General features: G+C 43.4%; 1 protein-coding gene across 3 annotated transcripts in view; it reads right to left on the reverse strand.

Annotated features, from left to right (window-relative positions):
- tpst1 (tyrosylprotein sulfotransferase 1) overlaps window positions 1–13,509 on the reverse strand; it is a 38,512-nt gene extending 25,003 nt beyond the window's left edge. For 2 of the 3 annotated variants that reach the window (XM_076282143.1, XM_076282141.1), the window contains exons 1-2: window positions 13,329–13,509; window positions 1,586–2,692 (exon numbers count right to left, since the gene is read on the reverse strand). In XM_076282143.1, the coding sequence (XP_076138258.1) occupies window positions 1,586–2,430 (845 nt within the window). In that variant the 5' untranslated portion in view covers window positions 2,431–2,692; window positions 13,329–13,509. The remainder of the gene's footprint in view (window positions 1–1,585; window positions 2,693–13,328) is intronic. The other variant, XM_076282142.1, reaches the window with a different exon arrangement.
- Window positions 13,510–21,703: the final 8,194 nt, after the last annotated feature.

Genomic DNA, 21,703 nt, shown 5'->3' on the forward strand with positions numbered 1-21,703 from the left:
ACTCCTCACAAACACAAGCCTGTAAAAACACCTCACTGCCTCGATTGGAAGAACAAGTGTGCTTGCAGACCGCAGAATATCTGAAGGATACAGGACCCATGTTCACCGATTACAATGCAGAGTGTTCTGGAATAGACAGAGAGAGTGAGAGAGATAGAGAGAGAGAGAGAAAGAAAGAAAGAAAGAAAGAAAGAAAGATGTGTGGAGATCTAAGTCACACAGTGGGATGAAAGAGACATCTTCAGAGGCAAGGATGCTGAACCAGAGCTACAGTATGGTTAGGGGAGGGGAGTAACGGAGCTGGGTTGTGTAACGCTTTTCTTATTAAAACTTTGTGCAATCCCGGAGGCAGACAATACCCAGATGGAAGCCAAATATCTTGAGAGGGAGAGCCAACACAGGGGGGCTCCAGTTTAGACACAGGGCAGTGGTGGGTGACTCTGCCGCTCTAGCCCAACATTTCTGGAGGCCATGTGAGTCACACCGGCCATATCCCGGCGATCATAAATGAAACACAGACCTAAAGTCAGCCATGCTTTGTGCCAGATGCAGAGAAGTCGGAGCAATTCCTCAAGAGCGAAAAAGACTAATGTAGTGGACACTAACCTTGTCCTGTACTTGGAAGAGAAGCTCCCTAAGGATTAGCACTAAATGAACTGTTGGACATGTCTGACACAATAAGGCTGTGTTACAATCACCCGAGGCTGAGTTTATGAAAATGGGCTGCCAAAAGACTAACACAAACACACTGTAGCTGTTTCATATCACCATACAGAGTCCTAGTGGATGGAAGAACTTACAAATGTTTCGGTCAGTGTACTACTGGATATTTCCTGTCTATCTCACCATGGAACTATGGAGGTGCCTACCAGTTTTAACATGCTGAAAGAATGCTGTAGGGCAAACTTGAATCACTCCTAACAGTCTGCTGTGGCTACGCTAATTTAGCCCCAATTACTTCCATTAAGTGCACAGCTATGAGAGGGAGCTGCAGGAAATGACAAAATCAGTCATATAAACATGATGATACTCCCAGTAGACTATTTCTTAGAATTCTTATCAGCACAGAGCTTGGAGGAATGTGCTAGCCTATCAGCTGGCAAATACAAGGAAAACAGACTCACAGCTGCTACACCCTGAGTATTAAGGACATCCAAAATAGTGTGTGTGTGTGTGTGTGTGTGTGTGTGTGTGTGTGTGTGTGTGTGTGTGAGAGAGAGGGAGAGAGAGGAGTCTGCAAGAGATAAGTTAGCCGAGCAGAAATGACCCAGATACCCCTGGAAGTTTCGGGTGCCAGCGGGATGCTAGCTTAGCAATGGAAAGTTTTGGAGGTCTGCTTTGTGTTGAGCCAGTAATTACTGCCAAACAATTGCTGCTTGTTTAGCACTTAAAACAGCGAAGGGAGCTGACCTGTGGTACTGCCTCAGCTCGGGAGGACCTGGGGAAGAGGTTTGTAAAAAAAAAAAAAAAAAAAAAAAAGAGTGCCTTCTCACACGCCGAGTCGTGCCAAGGAAACCTCACACAACCTACGGGAAGATAAGAAAGCAAGGAGGCGATTCCATAGAGACATGCCATCGGCACTTACTTGGAGAGCGATACGCCTCCAGCTTTTCCGATGAGCTCCTCGTGGTGCAGCACTGCCTCGTTCCAGGGAATGTTGAGGAATTTCAGCAGTGTCCTCATCCACTTCTCCGGGTGCAGGACCAGCTGCTCATAGTGCACGGGCAGGCACTTGTCGGAAACCTCCAGGCACTGTGTGTACATCGTCTCTATGGCCCGGTTCCACTTGGTCAGGCAGTCCCGGTAGCTGCCCAGGTCGAAGCCGGCTATGGTCACTTTGCGTGAGATCATGGAGTGGACGGAGGCGCGTCCATCGCGGATCATGAGGATGAACTTGGCGTGCGGGAAGATTTTGGCCAGATAGGAGAGGGACTTGAGGGCGAAGGGGTCCTTGTTGCAGAGGTAGGCGGCCGGCTCGCCGTGCTTGACGATGATCTCCAGCAGGAAGGCCTGCATGGCCGAGTCCAGCACCTCGTCGGTGACGCCCGCCTCGTCCAGCCGCATCTTCTCGCGGCCCGAGCGGCTCCACATCTGCTTCATGGCCAGGATGCGCGGGATGACCCGCGTCTCCTCGCCGCAGCGCACCTCGGGGTGGGCGTCCATCATGGCGCGCATCAGCGTGGTGCCGCTGCGTGGCACGCCGCCGATGAAGATGAGCGGCATGTCCTTGTTGTAGACGAAGGGGCTGCTGAGGTTCTGGCCGGTGCGCAGTGTGGCTCGCAGACTGCTGCCCAGCACCAGCGGCTGGCTGCCACTACGCTCCTCGATGCGGTGGTGGCACTCCATGGCGTGCCGGCCCAGGTAGAAGACGGTGACCGAGCTGATGACCAGGCAGGCCACCAGCAGGTTCTGCTTGAGTTTGCCGATCATCTCGGGGGCCGACAGCGGCGGAGCGGAGGGGCCCAGGGACAGAAGGAGGACGGGAGGAGCCAGTAGAACAGCAGGGGGGGAGGGGCAGGCGGTGTGGGTGATGGGTGAAGGGTGGAGGGGACAGGGGTGTGGCAGAGGGGAGGGGGAGGGGAGAGGTGCGAACCCGTCGTTCAGGGCTGGCTGTCGGTGGACGAGTGGAGAGAGGAGGGGGTAGTGGTGGTGGTGGCGTCCAGCGCTCGTCGGGTACCCAACTCCATGGGGCCTGTGAGAGAAAAACAGAAATGACATCTTAAGCATAGGAAATGTCTACCACATCCTCACTTGCACTTGATTGATAAGAAACACTTGAGGAAGTCTTTCTTCGTTCATCACATTGTTTTCGTTAACTTAAAGTCACTTTTTTTGTTAACGAAATAGCTTTCAAAATTGTCCGCATTTACAGAAAAACACATCTTCGCATTAATGCAGTTAGTCTGTTAAATAACATGACAAGACCACGTGCCTAATACTAACTAAATCATGCTCCAAATCCTTTTGATCCACTCAGAGTCTCTAATTACAACAATTCACAGGTCCATCCAAATTGCCTATTTATCACAAGGGCGACATTACAATGAGTATTAAACACAAGGCTAGCATCAAAAAATGGCCTTGTCACAACAAACACAATCGCTCAGTGGAATACAAATGACTCCAGGAAAGGATACAAAATGTGAAAGCGGAGATGTTACATCTTCAGCATTTTGAATGATAAGCATAATTCGATTCCTGAAGACAGATAAGAGACAAATGAAAGCTTGAAACGAGAAACGAAAAACTATATTCAGATGGTATTAAATCTTTCACCCTTGACTCGTGTTTCATTTAATGTTCTTTTTTGCGTCTTCTTTTCAAGCGTTCAATGTTTATTTCGATGAGGGGGAAAAAAAAGGAACAAGATGTATTATAGCCTTGAAGTCTTCAATTTGCCCTGAGCTGTACACAGTGTTTAGGGTGTAGGCGGCACGCTTAACACAAGGGGATCGCACATTAAAACCACCACACTGCTCTGGCTCTGGTTGCCTGGGTTTTGTACAGAGGTTTCGCCTGAGCAATTCTCTGACCAGAGGGCCGAACCTCTTCCAGAGCGTCTGGCTCTGTGTCGTCTACAGGCCCCGCAGTCAGCAGCGGGGGCTCACAGAAGGAAGCGGCCAGGAGCGGGCAGGAGGAGACTGCAGCGGGGCGGCGGCACAGTTGGGATCCTTCTGCGGAGGCCCACAGGCCGGGGCCGCCCTCTCCTCAGCGTCTTGTTCCTGCAGCGAGAGCCGTTTCCGATAGTCGAGTGTGCGTGGGTCTATCCAAGTATGTGTGTGTGTGTGTGTGTGTGTGTGTGTGTGTGTGTGTGTGTGTGGGGGGGAGAGGAAGGGGGGGGGGTGTTTTTGCTGGACATGAGCCAGAGGAGTATTCCATGACTATATCTGAGAGTGCAAACGTAGGCTTTTTTTTTCAGCATTTCAAAGATCTAGCTGGACTCGCATGCTTTGATGGAGTTCAGATAAACGGTCACTAACACACACCGCAGACCTGGGCAAACCGCATGAAAGGCTTCACAAGCATCCTCGGCCGCAAAAAAGAACACAAAAGCCCAAAAACAGAGAAGCAGCCGACTGCACAACTACTGCAATGCAATAGCATACTACTTCAGGATCAGGAGCAACACGTGTCAAGGGTAGACAACGGTCACTGAAAATCCCGTACAAAACACGGATGTGTCAAAAGATGATTGCCCACTGATTGTCAAGAGTGAAAAAGCACTTCTGTGGAGAATCATGGTGGAGAAAACGGAAAAGGAAACAGAGGAGATGGAGGACCCAAACCTGCCAGCCAGCCTGATTGGTATTCTACAGCGACCAAGCTAGTGGGAGGAGTTCAGACGCAGTCAAGGACGACACCTACGCACAATATGACGGCGAGCTCGAGCGCAAACCGCCAGCGACGGCTCCCCCCACTCACTCGCCCGCCCTCCCTGCCCCCTCCCCTCTCCACCACCCCCACAATTTATTCTCAGTGCAACACTTGAGGAATTACTTTATTCAATCAAGAGTTCTGGTTACACATGCACGTACCCACGTCAGCCTCTGCCAAAGCCACCACACAAAGCCATTACATCCATTCTCCGTTATTACAGTGCATGAAAATGCACTGTACTGTTCTTCCTAGGCTTCTTCTTATTACAGTGCATGAAAATGCACTGTACTGTTCTTCCTAGGCTTCTTCTTATTCTTCTTCTTCTTCTAACGCATTTAATGCAGCTTCAACCGTTTAACGTAGAAACTTCATTCAAACTTTGTTACGTAGGTCTTACTTGGGATAAGAGTGCTATGTATTTTTCATCTTTGTAACTTTTATACTTTTTAAACTATTAATTAAAAACTATCAAAATTTCCCCATTGACTTAACATTGCCCTTTATGACATCACAGCAATTAGAATCCTGTGGCAGGTGTTCGGGCCACCTGGATCAACTGCCACTTTCAGGCTTTAAGCATACAAACTGGCCCTATTAAGACTACACATCCTGTTCAACTGCTTCCTCTGCCAAAAACTGTTTCAAAATAAAAGTCCTCACTACAATATTTCACTGTTAAACAATTTAACCCTTTAAACTACTGAACTTTTTAACTGTTCAGCCATTGTAACTGTTACTTGTCATCAACTATGACTCCTACCCACTGTAGCTAGTTAGCATGGTTAGCATAGTTAGCATGCTAGCATGTTAGCATGCTAGCATGTTAGCATGCTAGTTAGCATTTTTTACAAAACTGCTAAAAATGATTAGCTAAGTTAGCTAAGTCACATGGTTAGCATAGTTAGCATGCTAGCATGCTAGTTAGCATTTTTTACAAAACTGCTAAAAATGATTAGCTAAGTTAGCTAAGTCACATGGTTAGCATAGTTAGCATGCTAGCATGTTAGCATGCTAGTTAGCATTTTTTGCAAAACTGCTAAAAATGATTAGCTAAGTTAGCTAAGTCACATGGTTAGCATAGTTAGCATGCTAGCATGTTAACATGCTAGTTAGCATTTTTTGCAAAACTGCTAAAAATGATTAGCTAAGTTAGCTAAGTTAGCTAAGTCACATGGTTAGCATAGTTAGCATGTTAGCATGCTAGCATGCTAGTTAGCATTTTTTGCAAAACTGCTAAAAATGATTAGCTAAGTTAGCTAAGTCACATGGTTAGCATAGTTAGCATGCTAGCATGTTAGCATGCTAGTTAGCATTTTTTGCAAAACTGCTAAAAATGATTAGCTAAGTTAGCTAAGTTAGCTAAGTCACATGGTTAGCATAGTTAGCATGTTAGCATGCTAGCATGCTAGTTAGCATTTTTTGCAAAACTGCTAAAAATGATTAGCTAAGTTAGCTAAGTCACATGGTTAGCATAGTTAGCATGCTAGCATGTTAGCATGCTAGTTAGCATTTTTTGCAAAACTGCTAAAAATGATTAGCTAAGTTAGCTAAGTCACATGGTTAGCATAGTTAGCATACTAGCATGTTAGCATGCTAGTTAGCATTTTTTGCAAAACTGCAAAAAATGATTAGCTAAGTTAGCTAAGTCACATGGTTAGCATAGTTAGCATACTAGCATGTTAGCATGCTAGTTAGCATTTTTAGCAAAACTGTTAAAAATGATTAGCTAAGTTAGCTAAGTAACATGATTAACATAGTTAGCATGCTAGCATATTAGCATGCTAGTTAGCATAGTAACTTGGTTAACATTATTATCTTTGTTAACATAGTTAGCATAACTACTAGCAAACATTAGAGCCATTCCAACTGTCAGTTATCGTCAACTATCTACCTAAATAATTTAACCATTTAAACTATCCACCTATTGAACTGTTCAGTCATTCCAACTATATTAAACCTCATCTACTTAGCAACCAATATAGTTTGTTTTTACTCTGTATGATATTTTACATCATATTTTTTGCATTTTCATGCACTGTATTTCCTTCAGGAAATGCTTTTTTCTAGTTCTTCTTCTTCTTCTAACGCATTTAATGCAGCTTCAACCGTTTAACGTAGAAACTTCATTCAAACTTTGTTACGTAGGTCTTACTTGGGATAAGAGTGCTATGTATTTTTCATCTTTGTAACTTTTATACTTTTTAAACTATTAATTAAAAACTATCAAAATTTCCCCATTGACTTAACATTGCCCTTTATGACATCACAGCAATTAGAATCCTGTGGCAGGTGTTCGGGCCACCTGGATCAACTGCCACTTTCAGGCTTTAAGCATACAAACTGGCCCTATTAAGACTACACATCCTGTCCAACTGCTTCCTCTGCCAAAAACTGTTTCAAAATAAAAGTCCTCACTACAATATTTCACTGTTAAACAATTTAAGCCTTTAAACTACTGAACTTTTTAACTGTTCAGCCATTGTAACTGTTACTTGTCATCAACTATGACTCCTACCCACTGTAGCTAGTTAGCTAAGTTAGCTCAGTAACTTGGTTAGCATAGTTAGCATGCTAACATGTTAGCATGCTAGTTAGCATTTTTTGCAAAACTGCTAAAAATGATTAGCTAAGTTAGCTAAGTCACATGGTTAGCATAGTTAGCATGCTAACATGTTAGCATGCTAGTTAGCATTTTTTGCAAAACTGCTAAAAATGATTAGCTAAGTTAGCTAAGTCACATGGTTAGCATAGTTAGCATGCTAACATGTTAGCATGCTAGTTAGCATTTTTTGCAAAACTGCTAAAAATGATTAGCTAAGTTAGCTAAGTCACATGGTTAGCATAGTTAGCATGCTAACATGTTAGCATATTAGTTAGCATTTTTAGCAAAACTGCTAAAAATGATTAGCTAAGTTAGCTAAGTAATGTGGCTAGCATAGTTAGCATATTAGCATGTTAGCATGCTAGTTAGCATTTTTTGCAAAACAGCTAAAAATGATTAGCTAAGTTAGCTAAGTCACATGGTTAGCATAGTTAGCATGCTAGCATGTTAGCATGCTAACATGTTAGCATGCTAGTTAGCATTTTTAGCAAAACTATTAAAAACGATTAGCTAAGTTAGCTAAGTCACATGGTTAGCATAGTTAGCATGCTAACATGTTAGCATGCTAGTTAGCATTTTTTGTAAAACAGCTAAAAACGATTAGCTAAGTTAGCTAAGTCACATGGTTAGCATAGTTAGCATGCTAGCATGTTAGCATGCTAGTTAGCATTTTTTACAAAACAGCTAAAAACAATTAGCTAAGTTAGCTAAGTAACATGGTTAACATAATTAGCATTTTAACATTGTTAACATGCTAGTTAGCATAGTAACTTGGTTAATATTATTATCTTTGTTAACATAGTTAGCATAACTACTAGCAAACATTAGAGCCATTCCAACTGTCAGTTATCGTCAACTATCTACTTTAATAATTTAACCATTTAAACTATCCACCTATTTAACTGTTCAGTCATTCCAACTATATTAAACCTCATCTACTTAGCAACCAATATAGTTTGTTTTTACTCTGTATGATATTTTACATCATATTTTTTGCATTTTCATGCACTGTATTTCCTTCAGGAAATGCTTTTCTAGTTAACAACCGCTGTCTTTCCTGGGAGACGCACAAGCGATGAGAGAAGCTGTCAATGTCACAAGCTGTTGGCCTTCCCTGTCTCCTTCCCTGAGTATTAATCATGGCCTTGGTCGCCTATTCCCACTAGCCTTAGTATAGAGTCAGCCCAGGGTTCCTCGGCAATGGGCAATAAGGGGAAGACAGAAAAATACTGTTCAAAGGCCTTCTCAAGCTCCTGTGTGTAGAGACCGAGGTGCTGGTAGTCATAATGGGCCTTGTTCCTGTTCAGGTGTCTTGGACACAAGCTAATGCCCAAAAAAGAAAACAACCTCCTTTGATACATGATCTTGTTGAGAGCAAGTCTAACTTTCAACGGGTTCTCAGGCCATGAGTTAGTACAGTAGAGGTAACTGAATGGCAAACTGGTAAGGCGTCCCTGCCTACTCCACACTGACACGGCAAGATAACTAGCAAAGTCACACCAAGGAGACCAACATGATTTATCAGACCATGTCACATGGGTCATACTGCACATAAGAAGGTTTAATCAAAAATGAAATGATCAGTTTAAAAAAGGACCATACTGGCGCCACACCGATCTCCTCCATTTGCAAAACACACATCAACCCCCGGCCACCTCCTCATGCCTGTCCATGCAAACGTACGCCTTCAGATCCTGTCCTCGGTGCCTCCGCTCTGTGGGGAAGGCCAGAATTCACACACCTAATGACCGACACCTCTGCAATTCGGGAGCAAGCTAATAGAGGCTCCTAACATGCCGCCCCCGTCACCCCCGTGTTAACCAAATGTACACAAACAGCCTCCAGACAAACAAACTAACGCCTGGAACCTCATGGGGTCTGTCAAATTAGAGACCACCAGTATGCCATAACAAACATTGCCTCACTCACGGCAAATGAAGACCTGTGACAGCCCGGCATTCCTCAGCGTCCAAAGGGTGAGCCGCCCAACTGAATTACTACTGCGGTTGAGCACTAGCCAGTGCGGTTTCACGTTTCACCTTTGTGAAGCTGAAATCAAGAAGGTGTTGGTATTAATTTAATAGAGCCTCCACACGTCTGTTAGCGATATCCTCTACTGGATTTTTCCATTGATCCATTTGGGTATTCTCAAAGGGCCAATGCTGAAACCAGACCACATCAACACTTAATAAGGACAACCATTTCAGGAGGGCTTGACAGACAAGATGTGAAGGGCCTGCTTTAGAAAGAAAAAAGGGTGGGTGGGTTAAAGACTAAACAGATTTTTCCAGATGGAAAATCTTAACAATGTTGAATGAGGCTTCTTCAGCTGTTGGGTTATCCCCTCCCATGCTTGTTGGGAGCCACCAACATCACGCATTGATTGAGTCATTGAAACAACCTTCAGATATGATCAAGGAAGCACATCAAGGGTAGAGGAGGTGCCATGGAGGCGGTGTCTGTCCACTGTCAATACCATACAGGCATTCAGAGAGAGACACAAAGGAATACTAAATCCAAATGTATCAGGCACTAAGATCACGGAGAGGACATGAGATTGGGACATACTGTAAACGTGTTCTGAATGTGCTAACAAACACGTACAGTCTCATAAACAACCCAGTCGGGAGAGAGAGAGAGGAAAAAATGGCTTTGAAGCCACAAGATCTTTAGCTAGAATCCAAAAATATTCAGTGGCTGAGGTAAATAATCCATCTTCCAAAAGATTATGTAAAATACCTCTTTGCCCTGGAAAAACTGTCAGAGCCAAGATTACAGCTTAAGGGTTTCCCCATTGGACCTTTGCAGCCCTCCGTTCTCTTTTCCACACAGACCAGTGGACCGGTAACTGTATGCAAAACTCTACAAAAAGCTCCTCTATGCACCCACTTATCAAACCCATGGCAAAGAAGTCGACATGTAAAACATGCTCAGCAGTGAGGGGTTATCAGTAAATAACACACAGAGTCTTCTGCAGTGTGCACCAAAAACCTCACTGAAGGATAAAGCCGTCCAGTAAACCCCTTATGGTTACGGTAGACCATTAAACGTCCCTTTGTCTGTCTCACTCGCTAATCTGAAAGGATTACACAACTGGCTCTGGAATATAATTCAAAACAAGACCAAAAATTATTGGAACATTGCTTAAGAGAAATATGATAGCCTGGAGTGCAGTGTTTTGTCATGTGAGCAGAAGCGCATAGTTCAAATTCTAACCTGTGTCAGTGTCAGCATTAAAGCAGGGCAGTCGCAGCGGAGGGAATGGATATATGGAAATGGACACATGACCTGTGCCATGTTTCACTCAAGGCCTGAGGCAACAACACCACAGTAACACTGTGATGTTTAAGAATAACTCCTTCCCTTCCATCTAAACCCTACAATTACTCCTCACATCAATATCAAAGTGTCAACTTTCAGGCTTTTCCTCTCCATATTTTCGGATAAGCATCCGCCTTTGATGACTCGACATTGAATATAAAATTGGATTACGATTAGTTATGACCTGTTAGTTGCATCTGTACTACATCGGATTTAACATCCACATAACCCTACCTACAATAGTGTCGGAAAATGCAACATGTGTCACATTTCAAGGCCAATGTAAATCAGCAGAGTGACAGCTACCACGCTGAGACACAAGGCTCTGTTCAGTTCCCTAGAACACTGACAGTAAGAGACCGCTTGCTTTCCTTTCAGAGCCAAACTGAATGTGCCTCCCACACATAACATATTTCAATCAATTACCATCTCCATTTAGCTCAGTCATATCAAGCACAGAGACATCAGCCTGAGCAGGAGCTATAGAACTAACAGGAGGAGTGACTCATATTTACATAAGGCATCACCATCAGCGCTATGTGTCCACCATCAAATAGACGGACACACTGGTAGTGCATCCGTGTTTGTTCCACAGGTTGAAAGTCCGGGGTTTGGTCCACTTCGTCCTGTTATTTAAGGTCTTGACAAACAGTGGTAATTGCATAAAAGCCAACAACCACCTAAAATCAATGGAACATTGTCACTTCGTTGTAAAGCCATTTGGCAATGCGGGGAAGCTTTATTTGTGTTCCATTTTCCATAAAAATCAATTACTCCAACCACACAGAATGACAGGATGATGTGGTCCCCTGACTGACACTAACTAAAACACCACTACCCTACCACATGGTTTTGGATTAATCATTCACCCAAAGAGACACAGAGGGCTTCTAAAGAGGTGCAAAACGATACAGAAAACCAAAAAGGAAAGCACACAATAGGGTCTTTATTCTGACCAGAAGCAGTTGAAGCATTTCAGTCTGTGCCGTTTTCAAAGGGAATCATTTCCTCAAGTGCACCAGACCACACAGAGTAGCTTGGCAGTCATACAGCACGTACCCTTTGCAGTCCTGAATTCTAATTCTGCAGGTGAAACTTAATGGGCATAGTGCCTGGTGTCGCAACACACAGGTGGGTGGTCAGACTGTGCCAGAGCAAATTGTCATTTGAAATGCAGCGACCCGCTCCATCAGCCAAAGGGGACACAAACCCAACCGGGACCTTAAAAAGCCTGAATAAACGCACTGTGTAGAATTCTGGGGTATTCTTACTGTATTCTGATGTGTGACAGAAATGACAGAAAAAGAGCTAAATAACCCAAGACCGCAATCAATACCACAACCAGTCCAGCACACTACTATCCACATTGAAGTCATTAACGCTCAGCACAATACAGGAAAAAAATATCAAAATGCCAAACTGGCAGAGTAGACAGAGCAAGGAGCAGACACACAATTAAGATTTAAAGCATACGCAACTCTTTTTCCCCCAATTATTTTTAGCCAGAAACATTGCACAGATGACGTACCACATATGATATGACGTACTGTTGTGTCTGATTTGTAATGCTGATAATGAGCTGAAGGTCACCATGGAAAGTAGCCTACCTAATTTGTCAACATGCTCTTTGAAAGCTGATGATATGTAATATAGGCAAATTCATGACATAAAAAATAAGAGGAGAGATGTTACATTTTTGTGCTATAGGGATTTCACACAGTGGCAAATCTACAGCCAAGCCTATTTACCATCAAAACCAAAAAAACTAACAAATCACAAATCACTAATAAACATCACCAACAGAACAGCCTTCTTCTTCACTTGGGTTATCAAGCAACAACTGGATGTAAGCACATTGTGTCATGCCATTCACAATAGCATATGAACCTACATTCAGAAGTAGGCTATAAACTTCCTTTAGGTCTATGTTTGTCTTTTTTATGATACAAAAGGAAATGAGCAACAGCAGCAGATTATTCACTTCACCTGAGCAGAAGCCAACAGGAAACCAAACCACTTTCTCGGCAATAACCAGATTTCACCCTGACTAGTCATCTAATGCAGAACTCAGTGGATGAGAGGGAGAAGCCATTCCTCCTTGCTGAAGAGATAGGTCTACTACACAGGAGGGAGAAATTGTGCTGAGACGAGATGGTTCTCATCAAAACGCTCTTTCATTACGATGCATTTAAAGATGTTCATACCACAGCCTACCCCCCCCCCCCCCTGATGTGGACCAGACTTTCAATAAGACATAACCGGATGCCTACTGTCCCATTAAATATTTGTCTGGGACAGCAACAAAAGTAACATAGGCCTCCACAGTCTACAAGTTAGATGTTGGTAGCCTACTTTAGTTTTCTTATCAATTACCAAACATAAATTATTTCCAATGATTCTGCGGACAGGACTAAAGGGCGCCAGATCGTAGGCTAAACAGTAAATAACTAAGTTGATGTTTTCCCCAAGAAAATTTTCACAGGGCTTTCTTAATAACATTTTCTCATGTAACTGTTGACTACCAACAACAATGTGTCTATCCGTGTTTACATAACCACAGGCGAGCCCACTAACGGAGGTCTTAAAGCCAACACAAGAATTAACGCAAACATTGCTTATCCGACTTAAGTGGTCCTATCGGTCCCACATTATTATTTGGGTAGCATGGGAGATGGCAACGTTAACATCTCAATCACAAGGATTAAAGCAAGAGCGCGATCGGATCGACTGACACAATGTAGTAACATACCTATGTGTCAGATAGCCTACCACTATTATTTTTTATCCGTAACATTGGCACGTGCAGGACCCACTAATTTTTCGGCCAGGAAAACATTGAAATCGCGCATAGACTGATCACTCACACACCAATATTCGCGTCTGCCTGGAAAATATAGACTGCTGTCTGGTCGTCTCAATAGACACACAGACAAACTGCCAGAGAAACCCCTTGAAGAGAAAGGAAGCAAAGGACGAGCATTTACATTGTACCTTAATCTAACACTACCGCTATAGATTCGTAACGCACCTAGAATGCAGAAGATCTGCGGCGGCATAAAATTGCTTCACTGGTTAGCAAACACTTCCACGGGCTTGAGCACCTTTGTCTATACACTCCATTTGTCTTCCGCTCCTTCCGTTCGTAGCTTAAAATTGCGACAGGCAAGTCCACTAAAAACTGCTTTCTCTACAATTGTACCACGGTAAACGCGTCACCTCTTCTTTACTAGTCTGATACTGTAGCCCTGAAAGCGCACAGCTGATAGGCCCTTCCAAAGACGAGAGATCAGAAAGCAACCTTGTCTCGGAATACTGGATTGGCTTATAGGTTGGTGAGAAGGACTAACTATGCGCCAGCCCATTTAAAGGGCCAGTGCATGTGCTGCTTTCACCATGTATGTAGGCTATGTACATAACATGTACGTCCACATGTCTATACATTTCAGTAGGTTATGTGTTTAGACATGTAGCCTTAGTCTACTATAGTGACACATGTAGTCCTACATCATCTATTTATTTGCCTGTCTTTGCAAATAAAATCTTACTATCTTACTACTTATAAATACACAAGTGTATGCATACATTTTTAGGACAATGAAAACATATCTGAATGCTCCAATTTCTATTGTTTTAGCAAAGCACATAAGTCAATGTGCTTTTCAAAGTCAAATACTCAAAGCGACTAAAGTAATTGATTCAGCTATCCTTTGCCCCCTTAAGGATCTATATACCTATGCCAAAGTGCTTGGCAGCCTCTTTGCACTGCTGGTAATGGTGGTATAAATCCTGATGCACATAATGTTAAATGTATAGACCTGACAGCTTTGCTCATAGCTATTGAGCTTGATTCCGGAGTCCGCTCTGGATGCCACAGCGATGAAAGCAGAGAGCGTCACTGTTATTTACTCCTTATGGTGCATGTGACTTTGTGGTGGAGGGTACTGGGACGGGATGAACCCCAGTGCATTAGAGCTCATTTGAGCTTTTCAGAGGGGTTGGCACTGCCAGTGACTGAAGGCTCCCATTAATGACTGGAATTAGTGTTGCACTGCACTTACCCTTCTCTCACCCTAAAGAGGGTAACTGATTTAAGTGGGAGTGGAATTACTGGCAGATTGGATGGGAAGGGAGGGAGGGGTGGTGGTGGATGAGGATTTGGTTTCATTTCTCTGATATTTCAGTTCATTCTATCCAATCTAGAATCAACCTTGCTTGTTTATTCTGAATGCGAAGGGGATTTTTTTGTTTGTGTGGCTTTGATGTCACATATTGTCTTATTATAAGCATGTCAGTTTCATGACATGCAGTTCAGTAATCAAGGATCTTTGGAAAACACTATCCATAGCATAACATAGGAAAGGTTAGCTGCAGCCACAGGCTTATGCTACACCATGTGACGCCATCATACAAAATATAGAAATAAACAAATAAATGTAAAATCATAGTTATAAAAGTGGTGGATAGCAGTGTAGGGTTAGGGTAAAGACACTAATTAGATTATGTTATGTAGAGAGGGATAGACAGATAATATACCTCTTTCCCCTAGTGACAGAAACAGGGAAGAGGTGAAGGGCACAAGGAAATATTAATAATAAAATTGGATACAAACTCCAGCAGCATTCTGGCAGCAATGAGAGGATTGCCGCACACTTGCAGCAACATATATGTCTAATATAATACATATATATATATATATATATATATATATATATATATATATATATATATATACATATATTATCTGACAATAATTTGGTTGACTTGCTGCTAACATCCAGCAAAATTCTGGCAGAAATGAGAACTTCCAGCAGCAACAAGAATTTAGTTGCATTTCGGTAGGACATTATATTTGCCACAAACTGGTTGCTACAAATATACTGTTTTTTGATATACTGTTCCACAAACTCAATTGGCCAAACAACAACCTTCTGACAACAATGAGAAGTTTGCCACAAACTTCCAGCAACCTTCTGGCAACAATTACAAATGTGTCAAATATTTATTTTTAGTTTCTCACAAATTAAACTAACAGTTGTTTGTTTTGGGCCTGCATCTAAAAGAACTTTGAAGATTATACATTAACCGAATTGTCAATGAAGCAATCATGAGTCAATGTCCAAAACAAAATACAAAACAAAATATATGGACACTAAAAATACCTCTGCCTGAAGAACAGGGTGTGTCTCTCTCTCCCTGTTTCTGTGTATGTGTCAGACAGAGAAATGTGTGCATCACATTTGATAATACCTGCACCTACTTTCATACATAACACAACACAAACTATGCATTCACAGTGATAGAATTAATGTGATAGTTAATGCTTATTATGTCAAAAAACTATATGCAAAACATAAATGGGAGACAACCTAAAGCTGTTTACTGTTTCAAACAGTAAATCCCAGTGGTGCTGGTGGTTTTGTCATGATGTGGTTTGGTTTAAGAGGGAAAGCCAGCACAGCCAGTATTGTTTGTGATGAATTTCAGTGTGATAAAATACAAGACAACACTTCAATACATTGTCCACGCACATGTGTTCTTCTCATAAAACGCTGAGGTCACATCTGTCCTTTTAAAAGACCAGGAAAACCCTGGAGGGTGAAACATATCCTGCATCTCAAAAATAGCACCCCAGGTGACAAGAATACTGTGTGGGAATCGGAGCGAACACCGGATTTAAAGATACCCCAGAGACTAAGTTCTAAGGCACGAGGCATGAAAGGGTGAGGTTCTATACTAACAGGATGGAAAGCCTCACTTCACCCACAGAAAGACTTCTGAGAGTGAGTTCTGGTAAGAAATAATCTCATAATTCAAAAATGGGACATGGGGATAATAATAAAGGATCCCATTACTTAAAATCCCCCAATATCCATCAGACACAGCGGCCACTTTGGTCCATTGGACATCACCCGCTGAGTTCAAAAGAACTTGCTAACAAAATAGAAGAAGAATCTTAACACTGTTAATGCAACTGTGCCATTCAGCTCTATGGAGCACTTGGCCCTCTTCCCACACATTTAAGAACACTTTTCTGCTTAAATGTAATTGTGATGCTGTGGTCTCTCAAAGCACTGCCAAAGTGATCCTGATTTAAAAGGATTGGGTTTTGACCAAACTTAGGGGTAAGTGCATTTCCATGATGACACCCCTTTGCTGTAACCGGATCCAGAGGGATCTATTGTTCACAGTTCCAACTTCCCTGCCATATACATCTGTGTCAATGGGCTTTGAAAAAGCAACAAGGCAGTAAATCCTGGACATGTTCCCTGCATATTCATCACCTCTGAACACTCAGAAGGTCACCAATGCAGCTGGAGTTCAAAATAGCATCAGCTAACAATGTGTCTCAAGAGGTTGGTCTGCAGAAGTCATTCAGTCCCGATCATGATAAGACAAGAAACGATGAAAATGAGAAAAGGCGGACGGAGAGTCCCAGGAGAACAGCAGGAAATCACAGCCGCCTCTGTATAAAACCTGTCGTCTGAAGGAGCAGCCATTAGTAAGAATGGGGGGGGGGGGGGGGGTTCTAGGGTGAGGACATGACACCCAGCTGAGTGTGGGTTTGCTTGCCTCTCTATCCAAATGACAACCTGTGAGAGAGAAGATGCCATTTGCTGGCGCAAAAAACTGTCTACTTGGATCAGGCACTCAGAACAGATTGTGCCTGAGATCACTCCCTCTATCTTGCACAAGCACACACACACACACAGACACACACACACACACACACACACACACACACACACACACACACACACACACACACACACACACACACACACACACACACACACACACTTTTGGAGCAGGACTAATAGGGCCATGAGAAGACAGGAGGTAGGCTTAATTCTATTTTAGAGAACAATGAAATATGGATGAGGCACTAAGCCCAGGCACAGTGGCTGGCAAGAGGGTTCAGTACAGGTAAGCATCAAGCCTACAGCAATATGCACCAAAATACGATCAGTGAAGGGTGACGGTTGCGGCTTTCACACCGAGTCAAATCCATCTTGCAAATTTCACTAAAAGACCGTTTGTGTCTTCTTTGTAGATTCTGGCAGTGAATCTAGGACTCTTTATTGGTTTACCTCTATAATGTTGTCAAGAAGAATTGTTGCAATACATTGTACAGGAACACAAAGTACAACTTTTAAAATGAGTTTAGCGAAGCTCTTTTGCTCCGACATGATCAGAAGGATTCACTGATTTCACTGAATATTTCATTCAGGGGTGAGCTGTGGTGCAAGAGTCCATAGCACATTCAGGTCCAAGTTCCCATGAGGACCCGGGTTCAAATTCCAGATCCCAACCCATCTCTCTTTTCCTACTCGCTTCCTGTCACTCTTTATTGTCCTACCTGAATAATGGCAAAAAGCCCAAAACATTCTTTTAAAAAAAATATTTCACTCAGACACTACCAATATTGATGAAAGGGTTTAGATCTAGTTTTGAAAATTTTTGAAACAGATGGCACCATTTCAATAACCTGACTCTCGCCAGATGAATTTCGTTCCGCTTAGCTCCGCCTAGCTTCACTCACATCCATCTGGGACCTCTTCCGTTGAGAGTGATTTCTGCACCAGATTTTATGGTAGAGCCAATCAGAACGCAGGGCGGGAGTTTCATAGATGTGACATAGCGTAGAAGCGACTGTGAGACTGTTCTCAGCATCACGGGTTGGCTTCGATGTGAGTGGTTGAAGTAGCACGTCAATAGATGACGGACAAGTGGCTTATCCAATCATATGCAAGCATTTTTGATTAGGCCCAGCCTTCTGAAGCAACACTTCAATGGATTGATCCCAGATGGATGAGTGGAGCTAGGCGGAACGAAATTCATCTGGCGAGAGTCAGGTTACCATTTCAATGTATTTAACAGTATGCATAGTAAGAATGTTCAGTATGTTTAAACATTACATTTCTAAATTGTTGTCTAAATTATTGTTGAACTACTCTTGGAATACAGCAACCTTTACCCTTTACTGAGAGAAACCCACATCATTTCTCTCTGTGCCCATCCATTCTCCAAAAGCTATAAAGGTAAAATAACCAAATGGAAGATATTAGGCCTCATGAGTCACAACACATATCTTTCTAATTTGTGCAGCACATTTTTGTTCAGTTTGGTGAGTTTGGCACACACACACACACACACAGACACACACACACAGACACACACACACACACACACACACACACACACAAACACACACACACACACACACACACACACACACACACACACACACACACACACACACACACACACACACACACACACACACACACACACACACACACACAATGTGTAACAGGGGCCTTTACAGAGAGGAAAAATATTGTTTGCTGCTTAGTGTGAACATCTGAAATCTATCCTCAGAGCCACAGCCTTGCATTGAAATATCAAGGCACACTTAATCCTATGATGATTAATGCTGTTTGTTTTTAAGCTGGCCTGTGTCACACCTAGCTTTGTACCAAAGACCAAGAGAAGCAGAGAAAACAAATAAACAAATACACAGACAACACAGACAACACAGACAAAAAGACCATTCTTTTTTGGAGAAAGAGTTTCAGGTTTTTCCTTAAATTCACTCAGAATTAGATGTAATCCCTATCTGTGAAACGTGCCTGCAACGATGGCAGCTCTGCCATCTATAATCAATGCCACATTGATGTTCTCAGCTCCTATTTTTGAACAAGACGTCTGAATATTTTTGGGTTGCAGTTCAGTTTCTGATGTCTGAAGCAATACTGCTCAGCATTTGTGAAACAATACAATGGTGGAACATTAAAGGTGCACATGCATGCAGAAAGTGTAGTAATAACATGGGCACTAACATGGACACCATTTTTGTTAATAAATTGCTAATAAATGGCCATACACCAAAAACCATATAAATAGTAACATAAAAGCTACCACTATATTACCACTATATTACAGTTCCCTTACACACAGCACATAGAACATGATGTGTATTATTAATTTTTCCATGTAGTAAACATAAGAATTAAGAGAGATGTTGGGATTGTACAGAACATTACGAGACAGTAGAGGACATTGCTAAACCACAGGAGATGTTGTGGACAGTCAGGCCAAACCAGTTTCACACACACAAACCCCAGCCCTCCAGACTCATCGAGAACACCTTGCACACACACAAACCCCAGCCCTCCAGACTCCTCGAGAACACCTTGCACACACACAAACCCCAGCCCTCCAGACTCCTCGAGAACACCTTGTCCGACCCCAGTGTGCCTGGCATCTCTCTGGCCTCTAATCAGTGGCACAGCATCTGGGCTGATTAGGTAAAAGCTCTCAACTGCTGCCAGAAAAAACAAGAAAAAAATAACAGACATGCAAGGACACACACACACACATACACACACACATTCACACACACGCAAATGTGCACGCACGCACACACACACATACACACATACATTCACACACACGCAAATGTGCACGCACGCACACACACACATACACACACACGCGCACACACACACACACACACACATACATACACATGCACAAAAAAACACACACACATATCCTGCTTGGCTAGGATGTTGAAAAAAAACATGCCACATCACTGCCACGTCCCTGCTTAATTAAACACCTGTGACGCTGTGAAGGAGGAAAAGCATCTTTTTTATAGGCTGTTAAAGGATGAGATGGAGGGTGGAGTCTCACCCTTCACACACATAGATAGATAGAGAGAGAGAGATAGAACTTAACAGAGACACAGCTAACGCTACGATGTGAATCAGTAGCATTAAGAGTCCTCCTGGGTATTCCCAACATACTGTAACCTCTCAGCACTGCTGTCTGGCTAAGGGTGGACAACGGCTGCCTGATATGAGATTTTGCTCGTAATCTGTGGCTCCTGTCAGGCTGTTTGGCACAATCGTTTGCTTGATTAAAAAATCAATGTGAGATCATCTTGCCTCCACTTACACATATACGCACACAAATACACACACACATACACACACACACACACACACACACACACGGACACAAATACACACACAGATCAACACGGACACACAGTGTGTGGTTTTTGTGCACCCAAAGCCACCGTTACTCACATGCCACTGAATTAGCAGGCCGTCCCCACAGTTTAATTGCAGCGAATTGGGCTTGGCAGCGAGCCAGGGCTGATCTTAGCCTAAGCCGATTTTCGCTTGACCACTGTTTGGTTATGGTCCGGAGGCAGATGGTGCTCCAGGGGAGATGGGGCAGATTTATGGCCAAAGCAGCAGGGGCCGGCCATAGCATGACCAGGGCAGGGGAGAGATGCGCAGTGATAGTGCCCAAACCCAAGGCCTACGGTGCAGGCTAATGAGAGGACTTACATAAGCAACGCTAAGTACACTCTCCCTGACTGAGAAAGCCTGTGGTCTCTGTAAATGTATTTGTTTGTTCCAGATTGGAATCCCAAAATGTTGTATCAAGCTGGGCTGGATGAAAGAAGATTCTGTTCACCACAGGAGTTCTCAAATAAATCAAGCAGCCAAAGAAGAGTGGTGAGTGTTTTGAAAGCATGTCTGACATTGGTCTCTAACAAAGCTTAATCTACAAAGATCCTTGGGTAGGCTGTGTCTATCATGGCCTTTTCAGTTCTACATTCCATGCTGCAGTAGACGGCAGTAAAATGGGCTTTTGTGGCATGCTGAATATGTAGCAGTTGAACAGTGAAGCGTTGGCACCACATACTACTTGGTGTAGCCCTGGTTGCTGTGGCGACAGACTGGCACACAACAGTGAGGCAGACCACCTGCGATGGCCGTGACTTCATAGGGGTCTGTGAAGGCCTGTCAGTGAGAGGATGGTGTGTCAGGGACACTGGCAGCGCCTGCAGCTGCTGCCTCCCCGCGGGAGAGAGCGCATGGTGGTGGTGGGCACGCCGCGTGCCCGTTCTGGCACTTTCCAAAAAAAAACTAAAACTAATTCCCCTCCTCGGCGAGAGCGCGAAGAGAGCGCCAGCGCAGCACACGTCCTCAGGAAACTGCTGTGTCCGCCGCACACTGGGCAGCGTGAGGAAATTGCTCTTCCGTCCGCCGCATTTCCCCCACACAGAACAAACAAGCCTCCGGGCAGTGAGCTGTACGTAACGTAAACACATACAGCTCAAGCTTTATTCTGCTCAGCATTAAGTAGGCAACGAGAGCCCATGTTAGACAGCGTAACAAACTGACAATGACAAGATGCAATTTGGCCCCTGATAGACACTGCTGAGTAAGTAGTACAATAGAACGTGCTGGAAAGTATACCATAGAAAGTGCTGACTTGCTCCCTGCGTCAAGAGCCTCAGTGTGCTTACGAGGGATCATGGCAGCTACCTGGCCTCTTTTGCAGCGTGGGGAAGTGAAGATGTCAAAGGATCCTGCATTATTT

The sequence above is a fragment of the Alosa pseudoharengus genome, unplaced genomic scaffold (genome assembly GCF_046254945.1).
Source record: "Alosa pseudoharengus isolate Yale_2024_CS ecotype anadromous, Long Island Sound unplaced genomic scaffold, YU_APseudo_1.1 YU_APseudo_1.1_scf_13, whole genome shotgun sequence".
Lineage (NCBI taxonomy): Eukaryota > Metazoa > Chordata > Actinopteri > Clupeiformes > Clupeidae > Alosa > Alosa pseudoharengus.